Here is a 21936-nt window from a genome sequence, read left to right as displayed (position 1 = left end):
ATAGGGGTGTATAAAAAGAATATGCCAGTGGCAGGTACCACTGTTTTAAACTGTTGTACAGCGGCCCTTCCCTTATGTGGGGTATCCATTCTGCATATGCTCAAGCGCCATTCAAAAGACTCTTCCAAACTTCCGGGTGCACCAAGCATTCTCCCAGCACAGCTTTTCAGCATATACTGAAAGCCACGTAAGTTGCGCCCACATATAATGAGGGCACACTGTACTTCTCAAGCACCAACATTGCAATAAAACAATGTTAAATGTCAAAATGTGTTGGTCGGAGGGTGTTTCTGAGTTTTTTGGAGGGGGGTGTCATTAAGCCGCTGTATCCAGTCCTATATACTGTTGTCCCAGTTTTGTGGAAGAACATTATGGCAACCCTATCCAAGTGGCTTAAGCTTGGAACACCGTTCCCTGGAATGAAGGGCATTCTAGTTGACCCATCTGGAGGGCACCTGGTTGTGGGAGGCTCCTCTAAATATTACACCACACTTGCTCTCAAGAATATGCATACATCTGTATAATGCCGCTGATGATGTTGCACATCCATGCACATTGCTCTTGTCACACGCCTCCACCAGCAAAAGTATTTCTGCTGATGCTCTCCAGACCTAACTGGCTGGAGGGGAAGCTGTTGCTCTGTTGGAAGGAGTGGGTGGGGCTTGACAGTGATTGATGGGAAAGATGGGAGGGTGGGTGTTTTGAGAAACCGAGGGGGAGGCTTCATTTGCTAGATGATCAGCGCATAACAGTATTCAACTCACACATCTCTGCCATCACTTCCAGCTGCTTGATCACCCTGTACAGCAAAGGCTCCAGCCAAGGACCCTACAATCTGCCCATCAAGAAGGGACTTTGTAGCCACCAAGGACTTAACCAACTACTTTGCTGCTTGGAGAGTTTTCAAGGTAAGAGCAATTAAACCCATTAAAGAAGAATGTGGGGTTTACTGGGGGATGGAGGGGGGAGCATGCCACTTTTCAGTGTAATGCTCATTTTGTTTTATTTTCCTTAAGCCATCAGTTTCAACTAGCTCTTAGCTGGAAGCAGAGTTAATGAAATCAGTGAGACTTGACCGACTGCCTAATGAAAAAGAGTTGAGGGGGAAATAATTCCTAAAAACAAAACCATAGAAGGGCTCAAGACACACCACAGGACAAATATGTGTTGCCTCAACAGGTGTGCGAAAGCTTCGAGCACCTTTTTTGATGGAAAGGCCACAGTTTAATTAATTAACATTAGTTAATGCAAAAAGATTAAAGATTAATTAATTAATTAATTAATTAAAATAAATGAATGCAGTGGAAGAAAAGACTGCAGCCTTTGATGGTGCTTAAGTTCTTCCAAACTGAGTAACACAGGAGTATTTCTCTCAATCTCGCATGGTTTTTAATTCATCCAGATACTGAAATGATACTGGATGCAGATAATGATTTTTTTTTTTACTTTTTTTTAATGCCGGAGAATCCTTTTTCTGCTCCATTGAGTTTTACATACTTTGAAATAAATAACTAGGCACAGGAAAGAAAAAGCAGCAATAGGGATCTTAACAAGCAACCAACACCTATGCTAGAACTCAAACACAAAGCATTCCTACAATCGATATATTTAAGTACAGTCATACCCCAAATCCACCTAACAGTGATATCTTTATTAGACTGACCACAATAAAGGCATCACTGTTTTGTGGGTTTGAGATGTTATTGTGCTTTGCTATATGGCCAACAACCCCCAAATATGTTTCCTAGATACATTTAGAGATCCTTCATCACACCTAGTTTTCTTTCTTTAAGGCTACAATGTCGGGTGTCTAAGGCTACATCCGCACTGGGGAAATAATCCAGTTTGACGCCACTTTAACTACCTTGGCTCCATGCTATGGAATCTTGGGAATTGTACTTTGTTGTGGCACCAGAGCTCTTGGACAGGAAACTGTAAATCTCAGACTTCCATTGCATGGAGCCATCATGGCAGTTAAAGCAGTATCAACATGGATGAGTTCTGGAGTGTGGACGCAGCTGTTGTGCGCCTTCAATTCCTTCCCAACTTCGGGTGACCCCCTGAGGCAGATCCATCCTGGGGTTTCTTGGCAAGTTTCTTCAGAGAGAGTTTGCCATTGCCATCCCCTGAGGCTGAGAGAGTGTGACTTCTTGCCCATTTGTTGTGGTTGTGTGCCTCTAAGGATTTTCCGGTGTGTAGTGACCCTGAGGTGAACCTATAATGGGTTTTTCTTGGCAAGATTTGTCCAGAGGAGGTTTGCCATGGCCTCCCCCTGAGGCTGAGAGAGTGTGACTTGCCCTAGGTCACCCAGTGGGCTTCCATGGCCCAGCTGGGAATCACAGCCTGGTCTCCAGAGTTCTAGTCCAACAGGCCAGGCTAGCTAAAGCCCAACTAGAGCAAACCATTTCAGTCTTGGCCATGTGAGGAAATCCCTTTCCTTCAATGGATCGCCTCCAGCCGGGGACAAAGGACTGTCTTTTGAACCCTGTCTTAGGTTTTGTTTGGTGGGTTGTTAGGCTGGAGGGAGAAGGGAAGGTCTCAAAGGCCAGCCTGGAGTTCCAAGTGCTGGGTTATGACTCTGGAGACCAGGATTCCAATCCCTGCTTTGCTATGACCAAAACCTTGGGTGACCTTTGGCAAATCACACTCTCTCAGCCTCAGGGGAGAAGACCATGGCAACACCCCCCCTTCGAACAAACCCTGCCAACAAAAACCCCATGCAAGGGTCCCACTGGAAGACACACAACCACAACAACAACAACAAGAGGTCTCTCTGTCGGTCTGGGGCTTTTCTCCCAAAAGGGGGCCCAAGGCGGCTTACCAAGGCGAGAGGAGTGGGGCCAGGGCAGAGGAACCAGATGTCCTCTCCCAGGTAAAAAAAGAAGTGGGGGGATAACAAAACCATTGTTATTGTGAGCCGCCTTGGGTCCCTTCGGGGAGAAAGGCGGGCTAGAAATGAAATGAAATAAATCAGCTAAAAATACAAACGTGGATATAAAAAATTAGAGAGCCAGCCTGGCGTAGCGGGTGGAGCACTGGGCTCCGGAGACCCGGGTTCGAATCCTGGCCCTGGAAACCCACGATGGAGGGGGTGGGAGAACCTTGAGCGAGTCACACTCTCTCAGCCTCACAGGGCAACCCTCTTTGGAACGAACCTTGCCACGGGAGGGTGGCCAGACGCCTGGATCAGTGTGAAGGGATGCTTCATCGGCCGCCTTGAGTCCCTGTCTTGGGAGAAAGGCGGGCTATACGAAAATGATGATGATGATGATGATGATGATGATGATGATGATGATGATGATCCAGATGGGATGACTTTTTGGAATCCCTCCTGGGGGAGGAGAGGGGAAGTCCTGGAAATGGAGGACGGGTCTGGTCACTTGGATTGAGAGTGTTAGACCCCTCCTCTTTCCTCTCCTATCAGGCTGCTGCTCTGGAGGGCTGCCTTCCATTCATTCATTCATTCATTCATTCCTTCTCCAGGTGCGATCATGGCTGTGCAGCTGCTACTGCTGGGGCTGCTGCTGGGATGCTCTTGCTCGAGGGCTGAGTCCCCAGGCAATGCCTCCCAGGGGGGCCCTGCTCCTGCTGCCCCTGGTGCCCCTCTGCCCATGTGCCCGAGCCGCCCAGCCATCGCCCGGACCTTCAAGGCCATCAACACTGCGGTGGCGGCGGGGGTCTTCGTGGTGGGCCTCCTGGGCAACGCCACCCTCCTCCGCATCATCTACAAGAACAAGTGCATGCGCAACGGGCCCAACCTCCTCATCGCCAGCCTGGCCCTCGGGGACCTCCTCCTCATCGTCATCGACATCCCCATCCACCTCTACAAGGTCAGCCCCTAGAATGGCACTGGCACTGGGTTGGGTTGGGGGGACTACTACAACACCCCTGGTGCTTTGCTCCAAGGGATGCTGGTACTTGGAGTCCCTCGAAAGGACAAGCTGGGGGGCTTGGGGGAGGGACTTGTTTAATAAAAAATTTATTATTAGTATTAGTATTATATTTATTATTATTATTATTATTATATTTAAATTGATTTTTAATTTATTTTTATTATATTATAATACATTTTAGATTGCTTGAGCATCAGTGTGACTGATGTTTGTGTGAATCAGCTTATGCCAACCTTGAATTCTATGGGACCCAGTTTGGACTTAGGTTGGACCCAGCCTCTCCGGTTGGGAGGGTTGTTGCCAGTGTGGCTTGAAACTAAAATGAATGGGAAAGAATTAAAGATTTGGCTTCAGTGATCAAAGGAGCTACTGTTATAGCCCCTGCCCTGGAGCCTGTTTTTGTCTTTTCCCAGATTGGTTGAGATAGGCTGCATTTAGCAGTGAGGAGGAAGAACTCTGGGTATTGGCACAGCATGGATTCTAGGTCTGAATTCACAGCTTTAAAAATTAGTTTTTGAGGCCTTTTCAGTAGCCTGAGGCTACATTTTTAAGCATAGAGACCTTCAGGTGAACCTATCAAGGGGGGGGGGGCTTTCTTGGCAGAATTTGGTGGGGAGGGTTGCTATTGCCATCCCCAGAAGCTGAGAGAGTGTAACCTGCCCAAGGTCACCCAGTGGGCTTATATAACCGAGACAGGACTTGAACCCTGGTCTCCAGAGTTCTAGTCCGATGCTCAAACTGGCTCCCAAAAAGTGCTAACCAGATGATCTGTTTCTTGTGCAGCAGCTTCATACTTTCCAAACCAAACTGGAAGGAGCGGTTCAAAAAGTTGCCCTTGCCTTATGTGTGCATGTTTTGCTGTTGTTGAATCCCCAGACTTTCCAGCCACTTTTGCTTGATGGCTAATATTTATGCTTTGTCAAATAAAATTAACATTCCCATTACTGCACATGTACGCATATGTGCCTGAGCCGCCTGTGACGCCCTAGCATTTAGTGCCAGATTTCCTGTACAAAGCAGTGGGAGCTCTCTGGCTTAGCTCATGAATGCTGTCCCCCACCCCACCCCATGGGCTTCCTTTTGCTGCAAAGCTCATGCAGAAGTCAACCAACCATCATGCCTTCATCTTTGCACACTCAGCCTTCTGATTTTAAACTTTTGCCAGGCGGGGGGGGGGGGGGGGGGAGTGATGACACACTGAACAGGTAGTTTCAGTACATGGAACATTTACTCTTTGAGGATTACATCTTCCAAAATCTCTTCCACCACCAAGGCCAGTAGCCCCACTAGCTTGGGGATTCTGGGAGTTATAATCCCCCAAAAAGGAATGTTTCCAAGCCTTGGGTGTTTTATTCCAGTCTGTTGGAGAGGGGGTTGTTTGCTATATTGATATAAAACAGATGTACCACTCTGTAGGCCTTACCACTGCGGGGTAGCAAAGTAGCTTCCAGTTGCAGAGGTCCCCAACTTTGCACTGTTTCCCACCACCACCTTTTCTTCTGGGAGGGGTGGCTTCAGAAAGAGGTGATTGGAGAACTTGTGCAACCCAGACTAAGGTTGTCTGGTACAGTCAGTTGCGGAATCTGGTATAATTATGCCCATAGCTAAGAGTTCTCCTTCACTGCTGTGTGGAATGCAGACCACCCTGTGTTCAACTTACAACGGTTACTCAGGATCTCTAAAGATAGTGGAGTCTCATTCATTAGAGATTTTTAAGGGGAGGCTGCATAGCCATCTGTCAGTGAAAGTGCAGCAGCAGATTTCTTGCTTCAGAAGAAAGTTGAACCAGGTGATCTCTGATTCAACTTCCAGCTCATTGTTTCTGTTCTGCTGTGTGATCATCTCTTCTTCTGGCTTTCCCCTTATCAGAAAGAATTGAGGAGAAAACACCTTGAATTGCAGGAAAATAAGAGATGTGCTTTGCTCTTGTTTTGGAACAACGTTGATAAGCCTTGCTGTTGTTAAAAAGGCTTTTCATCTGGTGATGTGTTTTGGGAAGATGCTTCTTCAAACGCTATAAAATTATAAAGTTACAAAGTTTATACATTTATTAACAAATGTTACATGTACCTATTAAAAAAAAATTCGTGAAAGATTTTATGTGTGAAAGGCTTAGCAAACCATCGAAAAACACTTTCTGCTCATTATTCTTCATTTGCCTTTTTAGAGTACTTTTTCACATGACATTTGATGCTTTGTACTATAAGAAACCTCTTCTTCTATGTGTAATATGGACAAGCTCAAAGCAAACTCTGCACAAAACTTTAAACAATGTTGATGTTAAGCAATCTTCTGAATTACATTTATTCATTTGACTAAAGAGGTAATCCGTTATTCACAAAACCATACCGGAACACATCTCTTATTTCCCCTTAGCAGGTACTTATTCTCCAACCTATGCATCCATTTCAAAGTCAAAAATACAGAAACCAATCAGAAAAGCACACTACTAAAATCTCATCACCAAGTGTACACATAAGTGTATTATGTGGATTGTTGCAGATTTTTACACATTTGCATCGATGGGTGTCTTCATTTCCTGGCAAATTCACATCTATTCTCCTCTTCCCTCTGCAGAAAATGCTCAGCTATCAAAATGCATGTGAAACAAATGGAAAGCCTCAGATATGATAATACGCATATTGGTGGTAAAAAATGGAAAGTCATTTTTTTCTGTGGAGTTTAAGGAGTTTTTCAGGAGCAGCCCCACAAAAAGCCCAAACTCCTACAAATCACATGTGGCTATATTACATTCTATTCGACTGGTATGAAGAGTATTTTAATACTGCAGGCAATCCCTTTGAGTCATTTCCTAAAAGTCTCTTAGAACAGAAAGGTTTCCACCTGCCAGTAGAAGGTAGAAGCCATCCTAGCTTCTCTAAGGATAGATTGAGTTCCATTGAATGTAGCCGGACATAATTTCGGAGTGGACATACAGAGGCATATGCTTGGTAACTGGCTATTTACTTTCTGCCCAGTAACATGGACACTTCATAGCCATACATTTCCTATTAAAGATCACTTGTATGCAAAATGAGTCTTCCAATTATGTCACGAACAAACTATCATTGTTTCCAGTGAAGGGACATGTTACCCATGACAGTGGAAGCTGGTGGTTTCCATGTCAAGTGGGGGGATTTAACATAGGACTTTAGTTTGAACCTTAAAAGAACTATCCAACCCATTTCAGCACCTTGGTTAGCCCCCTAACATTCAGACAAACACTCAGAAGATATTCACTACTCCACTGAAAAGGAAGCCCTGACCCATGGTTATGAAAGCAAGACCCAGATATTCTCAAGAGTTATGAGCAGGGAGTAAAAAGGAAGGAACGCTGCTCACTTTAAAATTTGCCCCTTCCGTAGTTATTGTTTTATATGTATTTTGTTTTCCATGTACAGACAGGCCTTTCTGGAAAGGGAGGCAGGTCTTTGTTCACTGAAGGATGACACTAAAGGGAATGGGGCAACCCCTCATTTTTCATGAAGTTTTATAAGTCTGCTTCTTTTTGATGTCTTTCTCCACCTCCCCCATTCACAGAAGTGCTCTCATCTGAGACGTGTATCTTAACTTAATCAGTTACCTTGAGGAGTCTTGGAAAAGATTATTTTTCTCTTCAATTTGCTCACTATCATAAATGTTGAGCACCAGTACTTTAGGATATTGTAGAGGCTAGCTATTCCTGGTCTCACTAGATTGTCAGTTTTGGAGTGCCTTGATAATTTAACCTTTCCTTTAAACTACTGGGATCTTTTCACAGCCAAGATCTCTTTAAATCAGTGGTTCTCAACCTATGGGTCACAACTCCTTTGGGGGTTGAATGACCCTTTCACAGGGGTCGCCTAAGACCATCAGAAAACTCATATTTCTGATGGTCTTAGGAACCGAGACACCACAATTTTATGATTTGGAGGTCACCACAACATGAGGAACTGTATTAAAGGGTTGCAGCATTAGGCAGGTTGAGAACCACTGCTTTAAATACTATTCCCTCTCTTGAACTTGAAATGATCTGACTTACCTTACAATTAAAATACAGAAAAGTTTAACGGAAAAGTAATAAATACAATGTGTAATATTGGAATAAAGTAGAGAAGGGAAGAGTAATAAAAGAATATTTCCTAAGGGGGAAAAATACAGTGCACCCTCCCCTTGGACGGGGATCCGTTGCGGATCCCTCTGCGTAAGGGGAATTCTGCATGTGCTGGAGCCACACGAGTGCTGGAGCCACATGTGTGCTATGGCATGCGCCCCATTACTTCTTCTGGGGCACGCAAGGGGCTTTTCCCATGCAGCTTTCAGTATATGCTGAAAGCTGCATATGCTGCGCCCATGTTTTACACAGGCACACTGTATAACTATCCTGTTGACCCACCAAATAATCCCAGGTGCTCTGGACAATACTTCAGAGGAGGGAACTGGCAAAACCACTTCTGAGTATCCTTTGCCTAAGAAAGCACTATGATATTCATGGGGTCACTATAAGTTGACAGGCAATGTGAAGGCACAGACACTTCAAACTGACATAAAGGTGATAATTTAAAACTGGTTGATTGAATCCTGGCAAATACTGGGGGAGTGGCAAGTGACATTTCTGTTTTGAACCCATGTACTGGGGAGGAGAGTTTACTCCTACAGAGTCTGGACTGCTTATTGTTCTATACATAGATTACAGCCATTGAAAAACCAGCATTTGCTGTTGCATAGGCAATGCTTAGCATTTGTAATGGCTTTGTAGGTCTTATCCTTGCTCATAAATCTTTCTGTATCTCTTACAACACTCCACATAAGCTTATCTGTTATCAGTCCCCTTCTGTCTCCTACTTCAACCCTATCTCCATGCCTTCTGCCATTTGCGGTCAGCAGCAGCACTAACCACTACATTCTCTGCCTCTTTCACTCCACTCCTCAAGACCCATCCCTCTCCTACAAATACAGATATTCTTCAGCACACAAAGTCTTGTACAATGGACTTAGACTTGTCCTGTCTTTCTGCTTCTCTGCTGCCAAATTTTTCCCTTTCCCATTTCCACTAGAGATTGATCAGTTCCCTCCCAATGTCCGCCTCTCATTTCCATTTGGATCTGTCTAACAGTTAGGTAAACCCTTCTGAACACTAACTAGATCCAAAGTCTGAAAAAGATATAAACTCTCAGACGTGGCTATGCTGGCTGTGGCTTCTGGGATCTGTAATCAAAAAGTGTTGCTGTTGTTTTATGTTCTGATTGCATTATTGTTATGTATGTCAGATTAACTGTGTAAAACAATGTTTATTCCTGGGGAGGGGCAGCATTCCAGTAACCCAGGCTGCAAGACATCCCATTTTCTCTTAGAACAACACCATGCAACAATTCTAGGCTAACTGGTTTGATGACTGCTATTATTGACATTTTTAATAAGGTGGTGATTGAGTTATAAGCTATGCAATTAGTATGATTATGATTTGGTTTGCATAACTTACACACTCTCTCCGTTGTTGCAGTGACAGTTTGCATGTTGTCAATTATACGAAATGTCTGCATCAACCATCTGGCTTTAAAAGATTATGCAATTGTAACATTGTTAGATGGCTTGGATCGCTGTATTATTTGTTTGTTTTATTTGTGTTGTGCCTTCTCCATAAACTTGGGCTGCATCTACATAGCATAAATAATCTGGTTTGACAATGCTTTAACTGCCATGGGTCAATGCTATGGTATCCTGGGATTTGTAGTTTGTTGTAGCATCAGAATTCTATGACAGTGAAGGCAATATATCTCACAGAATTTACTAATCCCAGAATTCCATACCATTGAGCCATGACAGTTAAAGTGATGACAGACTGCATTATTTCAGCAGTTCAAATACAGTTTCAGGTGGCTTATAAGAAAGTTAACTGAAAAGGTGTTGATAAGAGCATCAAAACTTATTTTATGAAAACACAGTTCAATTGATAATATTAAAACACAGTTAAAATAAAAGTGCATTGGTAAAATAGTGCATTACCCAGCTTCTGCTCATGTTATCCTCTGGTGGATGAAAAGACAAGAATTTTATCAGCCAAGCCTACTTGGAGGTTTTCCATTTGGATACTTCAGTGAGAAGGGCCTAGTTGATCCTCCTGTGTGTTGCCATCATCATTCCACGTCAAATGGAAGAAATATAGCCACTTGCTTGGGCCTCTTGCCTTGTCTTATTGCACATAGGCGGCAGATTTCCAAAAGACATGGTTTTCATTATTATCTTTTGTATGTTTTTATCTATGTGGTGTGGTGTTATTATTTGCCATCAAATTTACTTTGGCTTATGGCGACCCTACTAATGAGAGACCTCCAAGAGCCTCTGTTATCAACTGTTCTGCTTGTAAACTGAGGGCTGTGGCTTCAGTTTGAGTCAATCCACCTGTAGTGTGGTCTTACTCTTTTCCTACTGCTTTCTATCTTACATCAATGTCTTTTCTAGGGAGTCATGCCATCTCATGATATGGTCATGTTTGTTTAAACATATTGGCTTCTAGGGAGAGGTCAATTGTGATTTGCTCTTGGACTCATTTATTTGCCTTTTTGGGAGTCCAAGGTATCCATAGAACTCTTCTCCAGCTGCACAGTTCAAATAAGTTGGTTTTCTTTCTGTCAGCTTTCTTCACTGTTCAGCTTTCACAACCATACCTGAGAATGGAAATATGTTGGCATGGGTGGTTCTCATTTTGGTGTTTAATGATATGTCTATGCTTGAGAATCTTATCTAGTTCCTTCAAGGCCGCCTTTCCAAGTCTTACTCTTTTCCTCTTTGACTGCAGTCTCCATTTTCATTAGCCAAGGTCTATAGAGAGTACAGTCAGCCCTTCACACTCATGGGTTGGTTATTCACAGGCTTGTCAGGAGGACAGTGAGCAGACAGGCAACTGGGTGGATGGACACAGGAGATATCAGATTTATCTGTGTAAGACTGTGCAATCTCAGTTTTATTCTTTCCATTCTTCAACTAGTTCATGGTGGTATACAAGAGATTGTCCCCTTTTATTTGTTGTTAATGTTTAATTACTAAGACAGAGGTAAGCAACTTTGTCAATTCCAGGAGCGAATCTGCCCACCCCACCCCACCCCACCCCAAAAAACCACATGATCCTCACATTATGGTTGCCAGATTGTCCCTTTTTTTTGAGGGCCAGAAAGTTTATAACTTCTAGGACTGGCAGATGCCCCTTATTATAAGGAATGCCTCCTATTTGAGAGCTGGAATACTTTCCCTTCTATACAGGCTGAACAGGATGCCAAAAAAAATCTAATATTTTTAGATGTTAGGCCTTCTTACACACAGAAATTTGTGCATCATACACTTTATGAATGTGGACAATATTACAGTTGCAAAGTTAACTGAAATCAATACTTTCATTTGATATTTAAGTAGAACCCAGACTTTCTATTACCTACTTCCCAGTTGTCAACCCTGCATGCCATGAATTTTGACTTATTCCCCTTATTGCTATTTGGAAAACCTGGCAATGCGACCGTTCACAAACTTGCATAATTACTGCTGGGTGTGATCAACCTCAGTGACAGGATTACTTTGAAATTAAGATTTTGCCAAAACAGCACATGCAAGGAGGGTTATAAAGGAAAAAGGAAAGTGTTATAAACGAAAATTGCTATCCCTAGGTCCTTCTGGGACCACAGTTCTTCATTTGAGCAAATCCAAAGAAAATGCTGTTTTAATATAATTTTGCACCTAAATTTTGTCACGCAGGAGGCAATGGTAGCTCATGACTTCCATGTCAGTGGGCAGTGGATCCACTTTAGTCCAGTGTTTTAAGGATGATGCTGAAGCATATCTCCAAAATAGGTTTAGCACCATAGACAGAACTTAAAAAAACCCCGAGTGGATTCCCCACTTAACTGACAAGGAAGTCAGCAGGTGCCACTGTCAGGAAATGCTATGAGACACCAAGGGTTGCAAAACTAAGGTGGAGCTGCATGTGATTTTCATGCCCTATATTTTCCATCTCATTCATAGGGGAATATCATAAGTACCAAGCACAGAGCATCCTCCTGACTGAGAGTTGTTGATATTTTTCTCTTCTATTTAATGATCTGGTCTTCAAACTTTTGCTTTCCTTGCTAAGGCCGAGCTTATATAATGGACTTAAACCAGTGGCCATAGTTAAATCACATTAAGATTTACAGAATGGGACTTGGCAGATTTACTTACTCAGATGTGGTATTTCTATGAATGCTGGTAGACTTGGTGTATTAGCACATCCATGTCACATACACAGTATAATCTCTAACACATAGAGCTAAACATATGTAGGCTCAGTTCCATGATCCCTGCCCTTTAAAACAGGGAGAAAAGTAAGCAAATTGGGCTAAAACATATATGATTTATGCACATTGTTCCCGTAGCCCACTTATGTTCACCACATATATAGGATCCCTATTCAATTGAATTTGTAAGGCAGTCAATGGGATGCATGTTAGTCAATCAGAGGTGACATGAGTTTCATGGATTTCAGTGGGATTAAACCTTTGCTGGGTCAGGTCCAATTTCTGTATTTTAAATTTCAAAAATGTAATTTTTTAAGAGTGGGGACAGTGTGGTGTAGAGCTTGAGTATTGGACTATGGCTCTGGAGACCAGGGTTCAAATCCTCACTTGGCCATGAAAGCCCACTGGGTGGCCTTGGGCAAATCTCTTTCAGTCTCAGAGGAAGGCAATGGCAAATCTCCTCTGAACAAATTTTGCCAAGAAAAGCCCATGATAGGTTTGCCTGACAGTAACCATGAATCAGAAATGACTTGAAACACACAACAACAATTTTTTAAAGAACTTGGTATTTTACAGTGGAATCCATGGCCCAAATCACGTTAGTAAACTAAAGTAGGTGCATTGAATCACTGGGATTTGTTTAACTATGGACTCACTCTTCAAGAGTTGAGGCAATGGGTCTTCTGTAGTTGGGACCAGCAATTAGATTTAAGCCTAAGCATTTTCTCACAGTTTTCCCCAAAACATTCTTATGTGGCCTGGTTTCAGCTGCCAGATTTAAGATGTCAGGAATTTGAGATATATAGTAGAAGATGCAGTCTGGTTTCCTTGGCCTGTGTATTCTAAGGATCCAAATCCCATGAGGAATTGCAGTATGCAGTTTTTAACCATTGGCTGTTTACTCTCCACAGCTTCATGCAGAAAATTGGCCTTTTGGAGTTGAAATATGTAAATTGTTCCCCTTCATTCAAAAAACTTCGGTGGGCATCACAGTCTTAAGTTTATGTGCTCTCAGCATCGACAGGTGAGAAACCAATTCTTGTTTCTTCTTCTTAAAATATGCATATGTGGTGTGGTGTAGTTAGGGTTGCCATAAATCAGGACCTCGAAACTGGGGGAAATGTAGGACAAAATTATGAAATGTAGGACACTTTTTTTTTAAATGGAGGCTCCATTTAAAAAAAATGTGTCCTACATTTCAAAATTAAATCGCTGGCGGCCCCACACGCTCCTTCCCAGCCTCTGCGGAGGCCTCGGTCTCCTCGGAGGCTGGGAAAGAGGGCGAGGCGCCACTGGCGATCGCCAGGGCCTTCCCTCCTTCTTGGAGGAGGAGGAGGTGGTGGGTGGCGCGGCTGCGCGGGGAGGTGAGGGAAGGTGGGGAGGCGCCACGCGGGCCCCGGGCTGGGGGCCAAACTGGTCCGGGACCGGGAGGGGCCCCCCAAAAGCGGGTTTCTCCTGGGGGCCGCTGGGTTATGGCATCCCTAGGTGTAGTGTAAGGTAAAGAAAGCTTCCAGAAAGCTCTGAGGAATATCAAAGCAGGGACTGAAAGAAGGAGGTTGGTATGCAGAAAATGAAAGCAAGAAAAAATTCCTTTCAAAGTAAAGTGGAAGAAAGAATAAAGCAGAGTTTGGATTATCGCAGGATCTTTGTATCCTACCATTTTCTTACCAGGTCTCTAAGAGCTCCGCTCAGATTAACTAGAGTCAACTCTCCACATCCTTTCCCAGGATTCTTGCTTGTTTAAAGAGCCATTCACATGAAAAGCATCCTTTCTCCTCTTGAGATGCATGCTTTGCCATGTGAGAAAAGAAATGGAAGAGGGCAGAGGTAGACATTCTCCTAGCTCTTCTGCAGAAAGAAAGCACAGTGAATGTAGTTCTCCAGATGCTGATCTATGACACAGACCAGATCAGGCCCTTCTATCTCCAGTGTCATTCTTCATAGCCAGTTCAGTGAATGTCCTGTGATTTGGGTCTTTTACCAACATTTTCATTATTGAACAGCAACAGAACTAGAAATGAAGAAGAGTGCTAAGAGGCAGGCAGATGCTTTATATTTCTAGTGTTTCATATGTCCCATATGTCTTGGTCTTCAGCAATGGGGAAGCTCCCTGGGACAGAATGGGTTCCTGCAAGAGATGGGATAAAGGAAGGTAGAGTCAGGTAAACTGGAAGCCACAAAGAAATTTTTCACAACCTTCTCAGCATGGGTCCTCCTTGTGGCACTCTGGTAACATAATACTAGAAGCATGAAGTCATATGAATGGAGTCCATAGCACATCTTCTCATGCCACTGTTAAATTGGGAAAGAACCACATCACATGCTTCACTCACAAGAGTGGGAGATGTGCAAGAAGGGCATGTATTGCAACAGCCTTTGCTCAATAGTGTTAATATTCATTTGTTTATTTAGGCCATTTCCACCCACCCCCATTCTTAGCCAAAAAGTAAAGGGCTTTCAGGATGGCTTAGAAAGATAAGGAGTGAGACTGTCCCTGTCTTCAGCTGACAAAAGACAAAACAGAAAATGGGAAGAGTATGGGAATGGGAAGATGGAAAATTCTCAGGCTGAAGCATTAGTTCTTAGTTACAGAATTCTGACCATGAACATCTGGTAAGCAATTAACAGGAGTGGCCCACCTCCACTAGGTTTTGCTTGCCCTCCAACTGTGATCCAACACCAGTTCCATCTGAGTGCACTGGAAGGAAAAGTAGGAAGCATGATCATTCTCTCAGCATGGCTGAGAGACCAGGAAGCAGGGAATGAGCTTCACTTCAAAGCAAAGAGGAGCTAAAATTGACTCATTTCCTGCTCCCTGGTGTCTCAGTGGTCATGCTTCCTATCTTTCCTTTCAATGCAGTCAGATGGAATATGTGTTGTTTTGTAGTTGGAAGGCAAGCAAAACCTGGAGGAGCTGGGCTGCTCTTGGTTTTTTGCTTAGGTTCAGAGAGAGAGGACCTCCTATTATTAGCCTGTATATTATTAGCACAAACAGTACCATCTCTTTAATCTCCACACTACCAACATTTCTTTAGTGGATCTGTTCTGTTTGAATGGATACAAGTAGTAACATGCCAGCCATATAAGCCTATGACATCATAGAAATGTACACTCATGTCAATCACAAAGCTTTTCCCATATTTCCCCAATACTGTATCCTCCAGCTGTTTCTGACTGCAACTCTCATTACCCCAGCTGACATGGCCAATGATAAAGGAGGGTGGGAGTTGTAGCCCAAACCATATGGAGGGCACACATGGGGAAGTCCACCACAATATCTGATCAGTGTCCAATTTTTGTATTTAGGTATCGAGCAGTAGCTTCATGGAGCCGGATCAAGGGCATTGGAGTGCCAAAGTGGACAGCAGTTGAAATTGTATTGATCTGGGTCATGTCTCTTGTTTTAGCTATTCCTGAAGCCATAGGCTTTGATATGATTACTGTGAATTACAAAGGAGAGAAACTTAGGGTTTGTCTGCTTAACCCCCAGCAGGAAACATATTTCATGCAGGTAAGGTGTACTGTACTAGATTCTTTTTGTTTGATACTTAGTGTACTTATTTTCTTAATAAATTTGTGCCCTTTGTCAAAAATACAAATCCTAAAAGGAATCAAATGAAGGGAGAGGGGGTTAGACCCTGCATCTCTTTCCTCCCCTACATTATTTCATTGTCTGAGAGACTGGTGAAGGAGCCATGGCTCCTATTTGACTGGCTTTAACTATCTGTCAGCAGGCTTTCTGAACTCTCCATGCCTCCCTTCCTTTCCTTATAAAGCAGCCAAATCACTCTCTTCCATGGGTGGTATACTCCTTGCTTCAGCAATGCTATAACATTTCCCAGTGACCTTGGTGCTGATGCCCCTCTAGCTCCATTGCCAGGGTGACCAGGATGCTATCATCTTGCAAGATGTGGAGGGGAGGTTTTCTCCTATCAAGCACCACTTTTCTTCTGACAGAACTGCTAGACTGCAGGGACTCTAAACTACACAATTATAGCACTATAATTCCACTTCCATGGCAATGTCCTCTGGAATCCTGGCCTTTGTAGTCTAGAGCTCTCTGGCTGAGAATTCTAAATATCACTCTCTAAACTGCAAATCCCAGGATTCCATAGGATGGAGTCATGACAATTAAAGTGGAACCATAGTGCTATAATTGTGCAGTATGAATGGGCCCCGGGTCCACTTCCTGGAGGTGGACCTTTTAAAATAACAACAAAGCCACAACAGTACTGTGAATTATTTTGGCATGTGATCTCCTATCACAGCATGGCAGGGGGTTGGACTGGATTGCCCTTGTGGTCTCTTCCAACTCTATGATTCAATGACTCTCTCTTATCAGTAATTCCAAAATCTGAAATATTCCAAAAACCAAATGTCTTTCATAGGTAGTTGAGATAGTGACCCCTTGGCTTTCAGATTCTTCATTGTACACAAAATTTGATTCATGCACAAAATTATTTAAAATATTGCATAAAATTTCCTTATGTGTATAAGGTGTATATGAAACATTAATGAATTTTGTGTTGAGACTTGGGTCCCTTCCCCATGATATCTCATTATGTATATATGTACAACTACAGGTATTCCAAAATCCCAAAAAAAATCTGAACTCAAAAGGCTTCAGGTCCCAAGCATTTTGGATAAGAGAGACTCAACCTGTACTACCTCCATTGTGGTTTCTTAGAATTCTGACTCAAGGTAGCTTACAGAAATTAAAACAGATCCAGATAAAAAAATCTATCAATAAAACATACAAAGTTAAAGCATATCTAAACAATCAATAGAATTAAGAGAAGTGTAATAGGTAAAAAAAACCTGTGTAGCACATTGTTCAAAGTCCTTTCCTTACCAAAAATTCCCAAAGGTTTTAGAGAAGTCTTCACCTGCTGACTGAAGAAAAGCAGGGAAGAAGCCAGTCTCGCCTGTCTGGGAATACTTGTAACAGTCACTAAGAAGGTTCTCTCCTGTGTTTCCACCAGAATCCTTTGTGTATCAGACTGACCTGCATGTTTCCTTGATTGCCACTTTTTAAAAAAAGCTGAAATAATGTTATTTTTTCCTGTCTCTTTCTCTCTTAGCTTTACAAGGAAGTTAAAGATTGGTGGCTTTTTAGTTTTTATTTCTGCTTGCCACTGGCAGTTACTGCTCTTTTCTATACACTGATGACCTGTGAGATGTTGAGAAAGAAGAGTGGGATGCAAATTGCTTTAAATGACCACTTGAAACAGGTAAGCACATTGATGAAATATCTGTCCTTTCTGAAAGGGGCAAAATGTTAGTACCATTAGTACTGAGTACATCAAGGGTAAGGAAGCTTTTGCCCTCAAGATGTTTTGGATGACAACTCCCACAATCTATTATTATTGGCCATGCTGACTGGAACTGATGGGGTTTGGAAGATACAATAAATATGACTTTTTCTGCAGAGTGCAATTTCCCACCGTTTCCAGCTTTAACATGACTCTCTAAAATGGGATAGGGAACCTTTAGTTTGGTCCCGGGGTTGACTTTAGAATTTAGAAAGGAACTCTGGGCTTGCATTCCAATAGTGGGCAGGGCTAAAGAAACAGGGCAAAATCAAATCAAAGAGCATAGGAGCAAATGTAATTCTTACCAAATTTAGATAAATTCCTGTTAGTGATGCAAAGCATAGCTTAAATCTGTGCATGTTTATTCAGGAGTAAGCGCCAGTGCAACACTCCAGTACAAATAAAGCACACCTGTTACTATGAGACACATTTGCAACAGGATGACAAAGTAGGACAAAGTAAAGAGCCTTTAGCTTGTTGAGGTGCTTGCACCCAGCACCTTTAAAACATCTGCATGGGAAACATTCCTCCAAATGTTTTAGACTAAATATCCACAAGACCCACCCAGGACATAACATTATCCCTTTGCATCACATTGTGTTGCTCCTGTCCAATATCTTTAGGACCCACTCCCTAAAAATAAATGCACAATATGAAGGAAATAGCTGACCAAGCATGGAGATGGTGTGCCATATGGGGCACAGGAAAGCATTAAAATGCAAGCTTCACACTTGTTAGGCCAACACTGTACCAATGACTAGCTCTTCCTTAATCACCATTACTCTCCCAGTGCCAGTTTTTATAGTAATGATATATATGCAACCAAGTAAAACCAGAAGGTTTGGCTGGTGTTAATCAGCCATGTACAAGCATTCTTGGATTGCATAAATTTTGTCTGGATGCTATCAGACACATTTCCATCCTTTTGTTAGTTTCTGAACTGGAGCAATTTAAAGTAGATCAAAGAACTATGCCTAACAAAATACACAAACAGAAATCCCTTTTGAAGCATCAGTGAGACCAGAAGTCAATTCCACTACCCACTCACAGCATCTTTGATATTTTGCCTAATCCTCTTGGCTTTTCATAGCATTAATCCTAAAATAGGAGTGTAAAGTATTCTTAAATATATAGAATAAACACAGTGAATCTAAGAATCATCAGGGATAATTTTCAAATTGGAAAGTTCATCTACTTTGATTGTAACTCTCATGCATATTTTTACTCTCCCACCCCCGTCCCTGTGTTTCTTTTGCTTTCAGAGACGAGAAGTGGCCAAAACAGTCTTCTGCTTAGTGCTCGTTTTTGCCTTATGTTGGCTGCCTCTTCATCTAAGTGGGATATTGAAGTTCACTCTTTACAATGAGCGTGACCCAAACAGATGTGAACTTTTGAGGTAAGAAATTGTTACGATGGAATACCACCACTGCTATTAGCTTTTTAACTATAGTTCTATGGAGAATACTGCCATTTTGATTTTTTCCCCTTCCCAACTGGCACATTTATCATAGGAATACACAAAGCCATACTGTTAAGGGTCAGATGGAGAATACAGAACTGCCAGTGAAGTTGCACTTAAGTTAGGATTACATTGAATGCACGTTGTCTATTCCATTTCCCAGTCCATTATGTGGTTGTATGATGAATCCCTATGTTGATCATACAGTATATTCAGGAGTGACCACCTGCCATGGTTTGGGGGGCACAATGCCAAATGTAACCCTGAAGAGGGCAAAATAATGTAATATAATTGTATGTCCCCTTACACACACACACTCAAATACTGGGCAAGAAAAATGTGCTGATGCTTATGACAGTTCCCATAGTCACTTTGAAAATGAAGACAACTCTTTTGAACCCTTTCACACACACAAAGAGCAGTAGTACATAGGATACTGTCCACTTCATTAAGATCAGCTAGCAGGTAGAGAATACTGAAATGACCTATCCATCCCAAAAATACATTTCAATAAACATAAATCACAACAATATATTGTTGCTAGGGAAATACACATACACACTCGACATTTACTGTAAAGATTTCATCTAATTTCAGGGGAAACAGGAAGCCTGTGGATAAGAGTAGGTGATTCGTTGCCCTTGCTAATACAGCAGACAATGGAAAGAAGATAACATATTTCTGGCTAAGAGCCTGAGAAGACTCTTCCTTTGTCCTACATTTATTCTCCACTACCAAACAATACTCCTGTCTTTCTCCCATCTTTTGTGTCAGATTTCTGGATAGTCTGTTTTCTCCCTCCTCTTGATTTTCTTGTCTCAACATCCCCTACTGTCCTAGGTCCTTTCTGTAATCCAGCTTTGTTATTGCTGGTAATATTCCAAAGGCCCTTCTGAACTGTGAGTCCCCTCACCCACTCTATAGGAAACTTTGGTTATACCTTGTAGGAAAATGACTTGGGCATTTGGAGGGGTTTTTTCCCAAGAAAAGACATGGGAGGTATCTTCTGTAATAGTCACATTGCAGAAAAAAGATCAATTAGCAATCTGTTTTTATAAACAATGAAACACAGGCATTAAAAATTACAGTGACAGCTGCATAGTACTATTAATTTTAATGCATACTCTCCCCAAGGAACTGAGAACTGCCTTTATTGTTGTTATCCACTGTTTGATCTTCACAACAACCCTTTGAGATAGGCAAGGCGGGGGAAAGTGAGTGTCCAAGATCACCCAATGAGTTGGCTGAGAGGGGATTTGAATGTGGCTTTCCCTAGTCTTAGGGCCTTTTCAGTCTTAGGGCCTTATGGCTATGGATCCACTTTCAATGCCTATGGGATCCTGAGGTTTGTAGTTTGGTGAGCTCTTTGGCTAAGACTTCTAAATGCCCCTCCCTTAACTACATATCCCAGAAATCCATAGCATGCTGCCATGGCAGCTAAAATCATAGCACTATGACTAGCTTTAGTCTGGCCATCTCATACGTCTGAAGAAGAAATTTGCATTAGCAGAAGGTTGGAGGGGAGGGGTTGTTTGTTTTACAATATTTAGTCTGTAAGAATTTTAAGAAAGACACATATGTATCTTTCAGATTACTATCATCAGTTTCTTTGTGCATCTGATTCTTATTTACACACAAATAAATATGCATGACCCATGTATTTGAAAAATGTGCACAAGCCCGCTTTAGTCAGTGTGTAAATTTATATATTAATAACCACATGTAAAAAAAAAGGGGGGAGGGGTCTACATTGAAGAAAAGTACATAGCCAAAATACACACAAATATCTGTGGAGGAAAAGTAGTCTCGCAACCTGATAGAGAACTTGGATAGAAAAAAAAATGCTGGTGAGCATCTGAGCAATGGAAAGTGAATAAGACTAACAGATTTTTCACATCTATTCCCTGATAGTACTACTTTACCTAACATATTTTGATTCTGCCCCTTTTTTCATGCAGCTTCTTACTAGTGTTGAACCATATTGGCATCAACATGGCATCACTGAATTCTTGCATTAATCCCATTGCTCTCTACTTGGTGAGCAAAAGATTCAAGAACTGCTTTAAGGTAGGACATTTTCATTCCAGGTTTGTTATCTAAAAATGGAGCTAGAAATGATCTGAAATCTCTATGCTACAAAGAATTTATAGTACAGAACAAACGGATGATTTGAACTATTTTGGAATTAATGGTTAATAAGAGTTTTGCGGGGTGAGCATTGAATGGATGTAATTTTTTTTCTGTAAAGAAGTGTAATATAACAATTGGCAATATTATTACTTTTTTTTTTACAAAAGTAACAAAATTTCCCAAAACTTTTTTTGGGGGAAAACACAAATTTTTCCTATCCCAAGCAAAGTTTTAGGAGTAATAGATAACCATTACTCCTAAAACATTGCTTAGCATGGGGAAATTTTGTGTCCCTCCCATCCCCCAAAAATTGGGGAAATTTTTGATAATCCTGGACTCTAGAATATATTTTTTTAATTTAAAAGTAAAACTAACATGGCAGTAACACATTACCAATGTGCTTGCTTATGTAAATCTACAGCGCTATATAAATGAATAATAATAATAATAATAATAATAATAATAATATTTTAAGGAACTGTAACAAGTTACTTTGCAAAAATAACAAGCAATTATTATACGACAATAACGAGTAACAAATTACTTTTGCAAAAACAATGTGTTGTACTTCTGAGGAAAGGCAGAAGAAGAGAGCAAAGCACAGACAGAAGCCATCATTCACAATGGGAAGCAAAAGGAAACCAAAGTAAATGAGCTGTTCCAGAGAAAAATGACAGGAAAGATCTGACTGTCTGCAGAACTCACCTGCTGGATTGCAGCTGTTGGAGGGGAGGAATGTCACTCCTGCTTAGTGAATTTGCCCATGATACACCAAACATTTAAGCTGTTGTCTTCTCAAGATGAAGAATTGCTCATTTTCCAGTCCACAGGATGGCTCAGCAGGCTTCAGTACATATTTTACAATTCACAGCACATTGTCCACAATGCAGAAACAACAT

General features: G+C 41.9%; 1 protein-coding gene across 1 annotated transcript in view; it reads left to right on the top strand.

The window, feature by feature from the left end:
• Window positions 1-738: 738 nt before the first annotated feature.
• The window catches only part of EDNRB (endothelin receptor type B), a 31514-nt gene continuing 10316 nt past the window's right edge, over window positions 739-21936 (top strand). The window contains exons 1-7 of the mRNA XM_042458662.1: window positions 739-908; window positions 3484-3830; window positions 13048-13160; window positions 15443-15647; window positions 17218-17367; window positions 18711-18844; window positions 20866-20974. Coding sequence (XP_042314596.1) covers window positions 3492-3830; window positions 13048-13160; window positions 15443-15647; window positions 17218-17367; window positions 18711-18844; window positions 20866-20974 — 1050 coding nt within the window. The 5' untranslated portion in view covers window positions 739-908; window positions 3484-3491. The remainder of the gene's footprint in view (window positions 909-3483; window positions 3831-13047; window positions 13161-15442; window positions 15648-17217; window positions 17368-18710; window positions 18845-20865; window positions 20975-21936) is intronic.

The sequence above is a fragment of the Sceloporus undulatus genome, chromosome 3 (assembly GCF_019175285.1).
Source record: "Sceloporus undulatus isolate JIND9_A2432 ecotype Alabama chromosome 3, SceUnd_v1.1, whole genome shotgun sequence".
In the NCBI taxonomy this organism is placed as follows: Eukaryota; Metazoa; Chordata; class Lepidosauria; order Squamata; family Phrynosomatidae; genus Sceloporus; species Sceloporus undulatus.
Note: the sequence above shows the minus strand (reverse complement) of the source record. Positions and strands in the feature narration are given on the sequence as shown.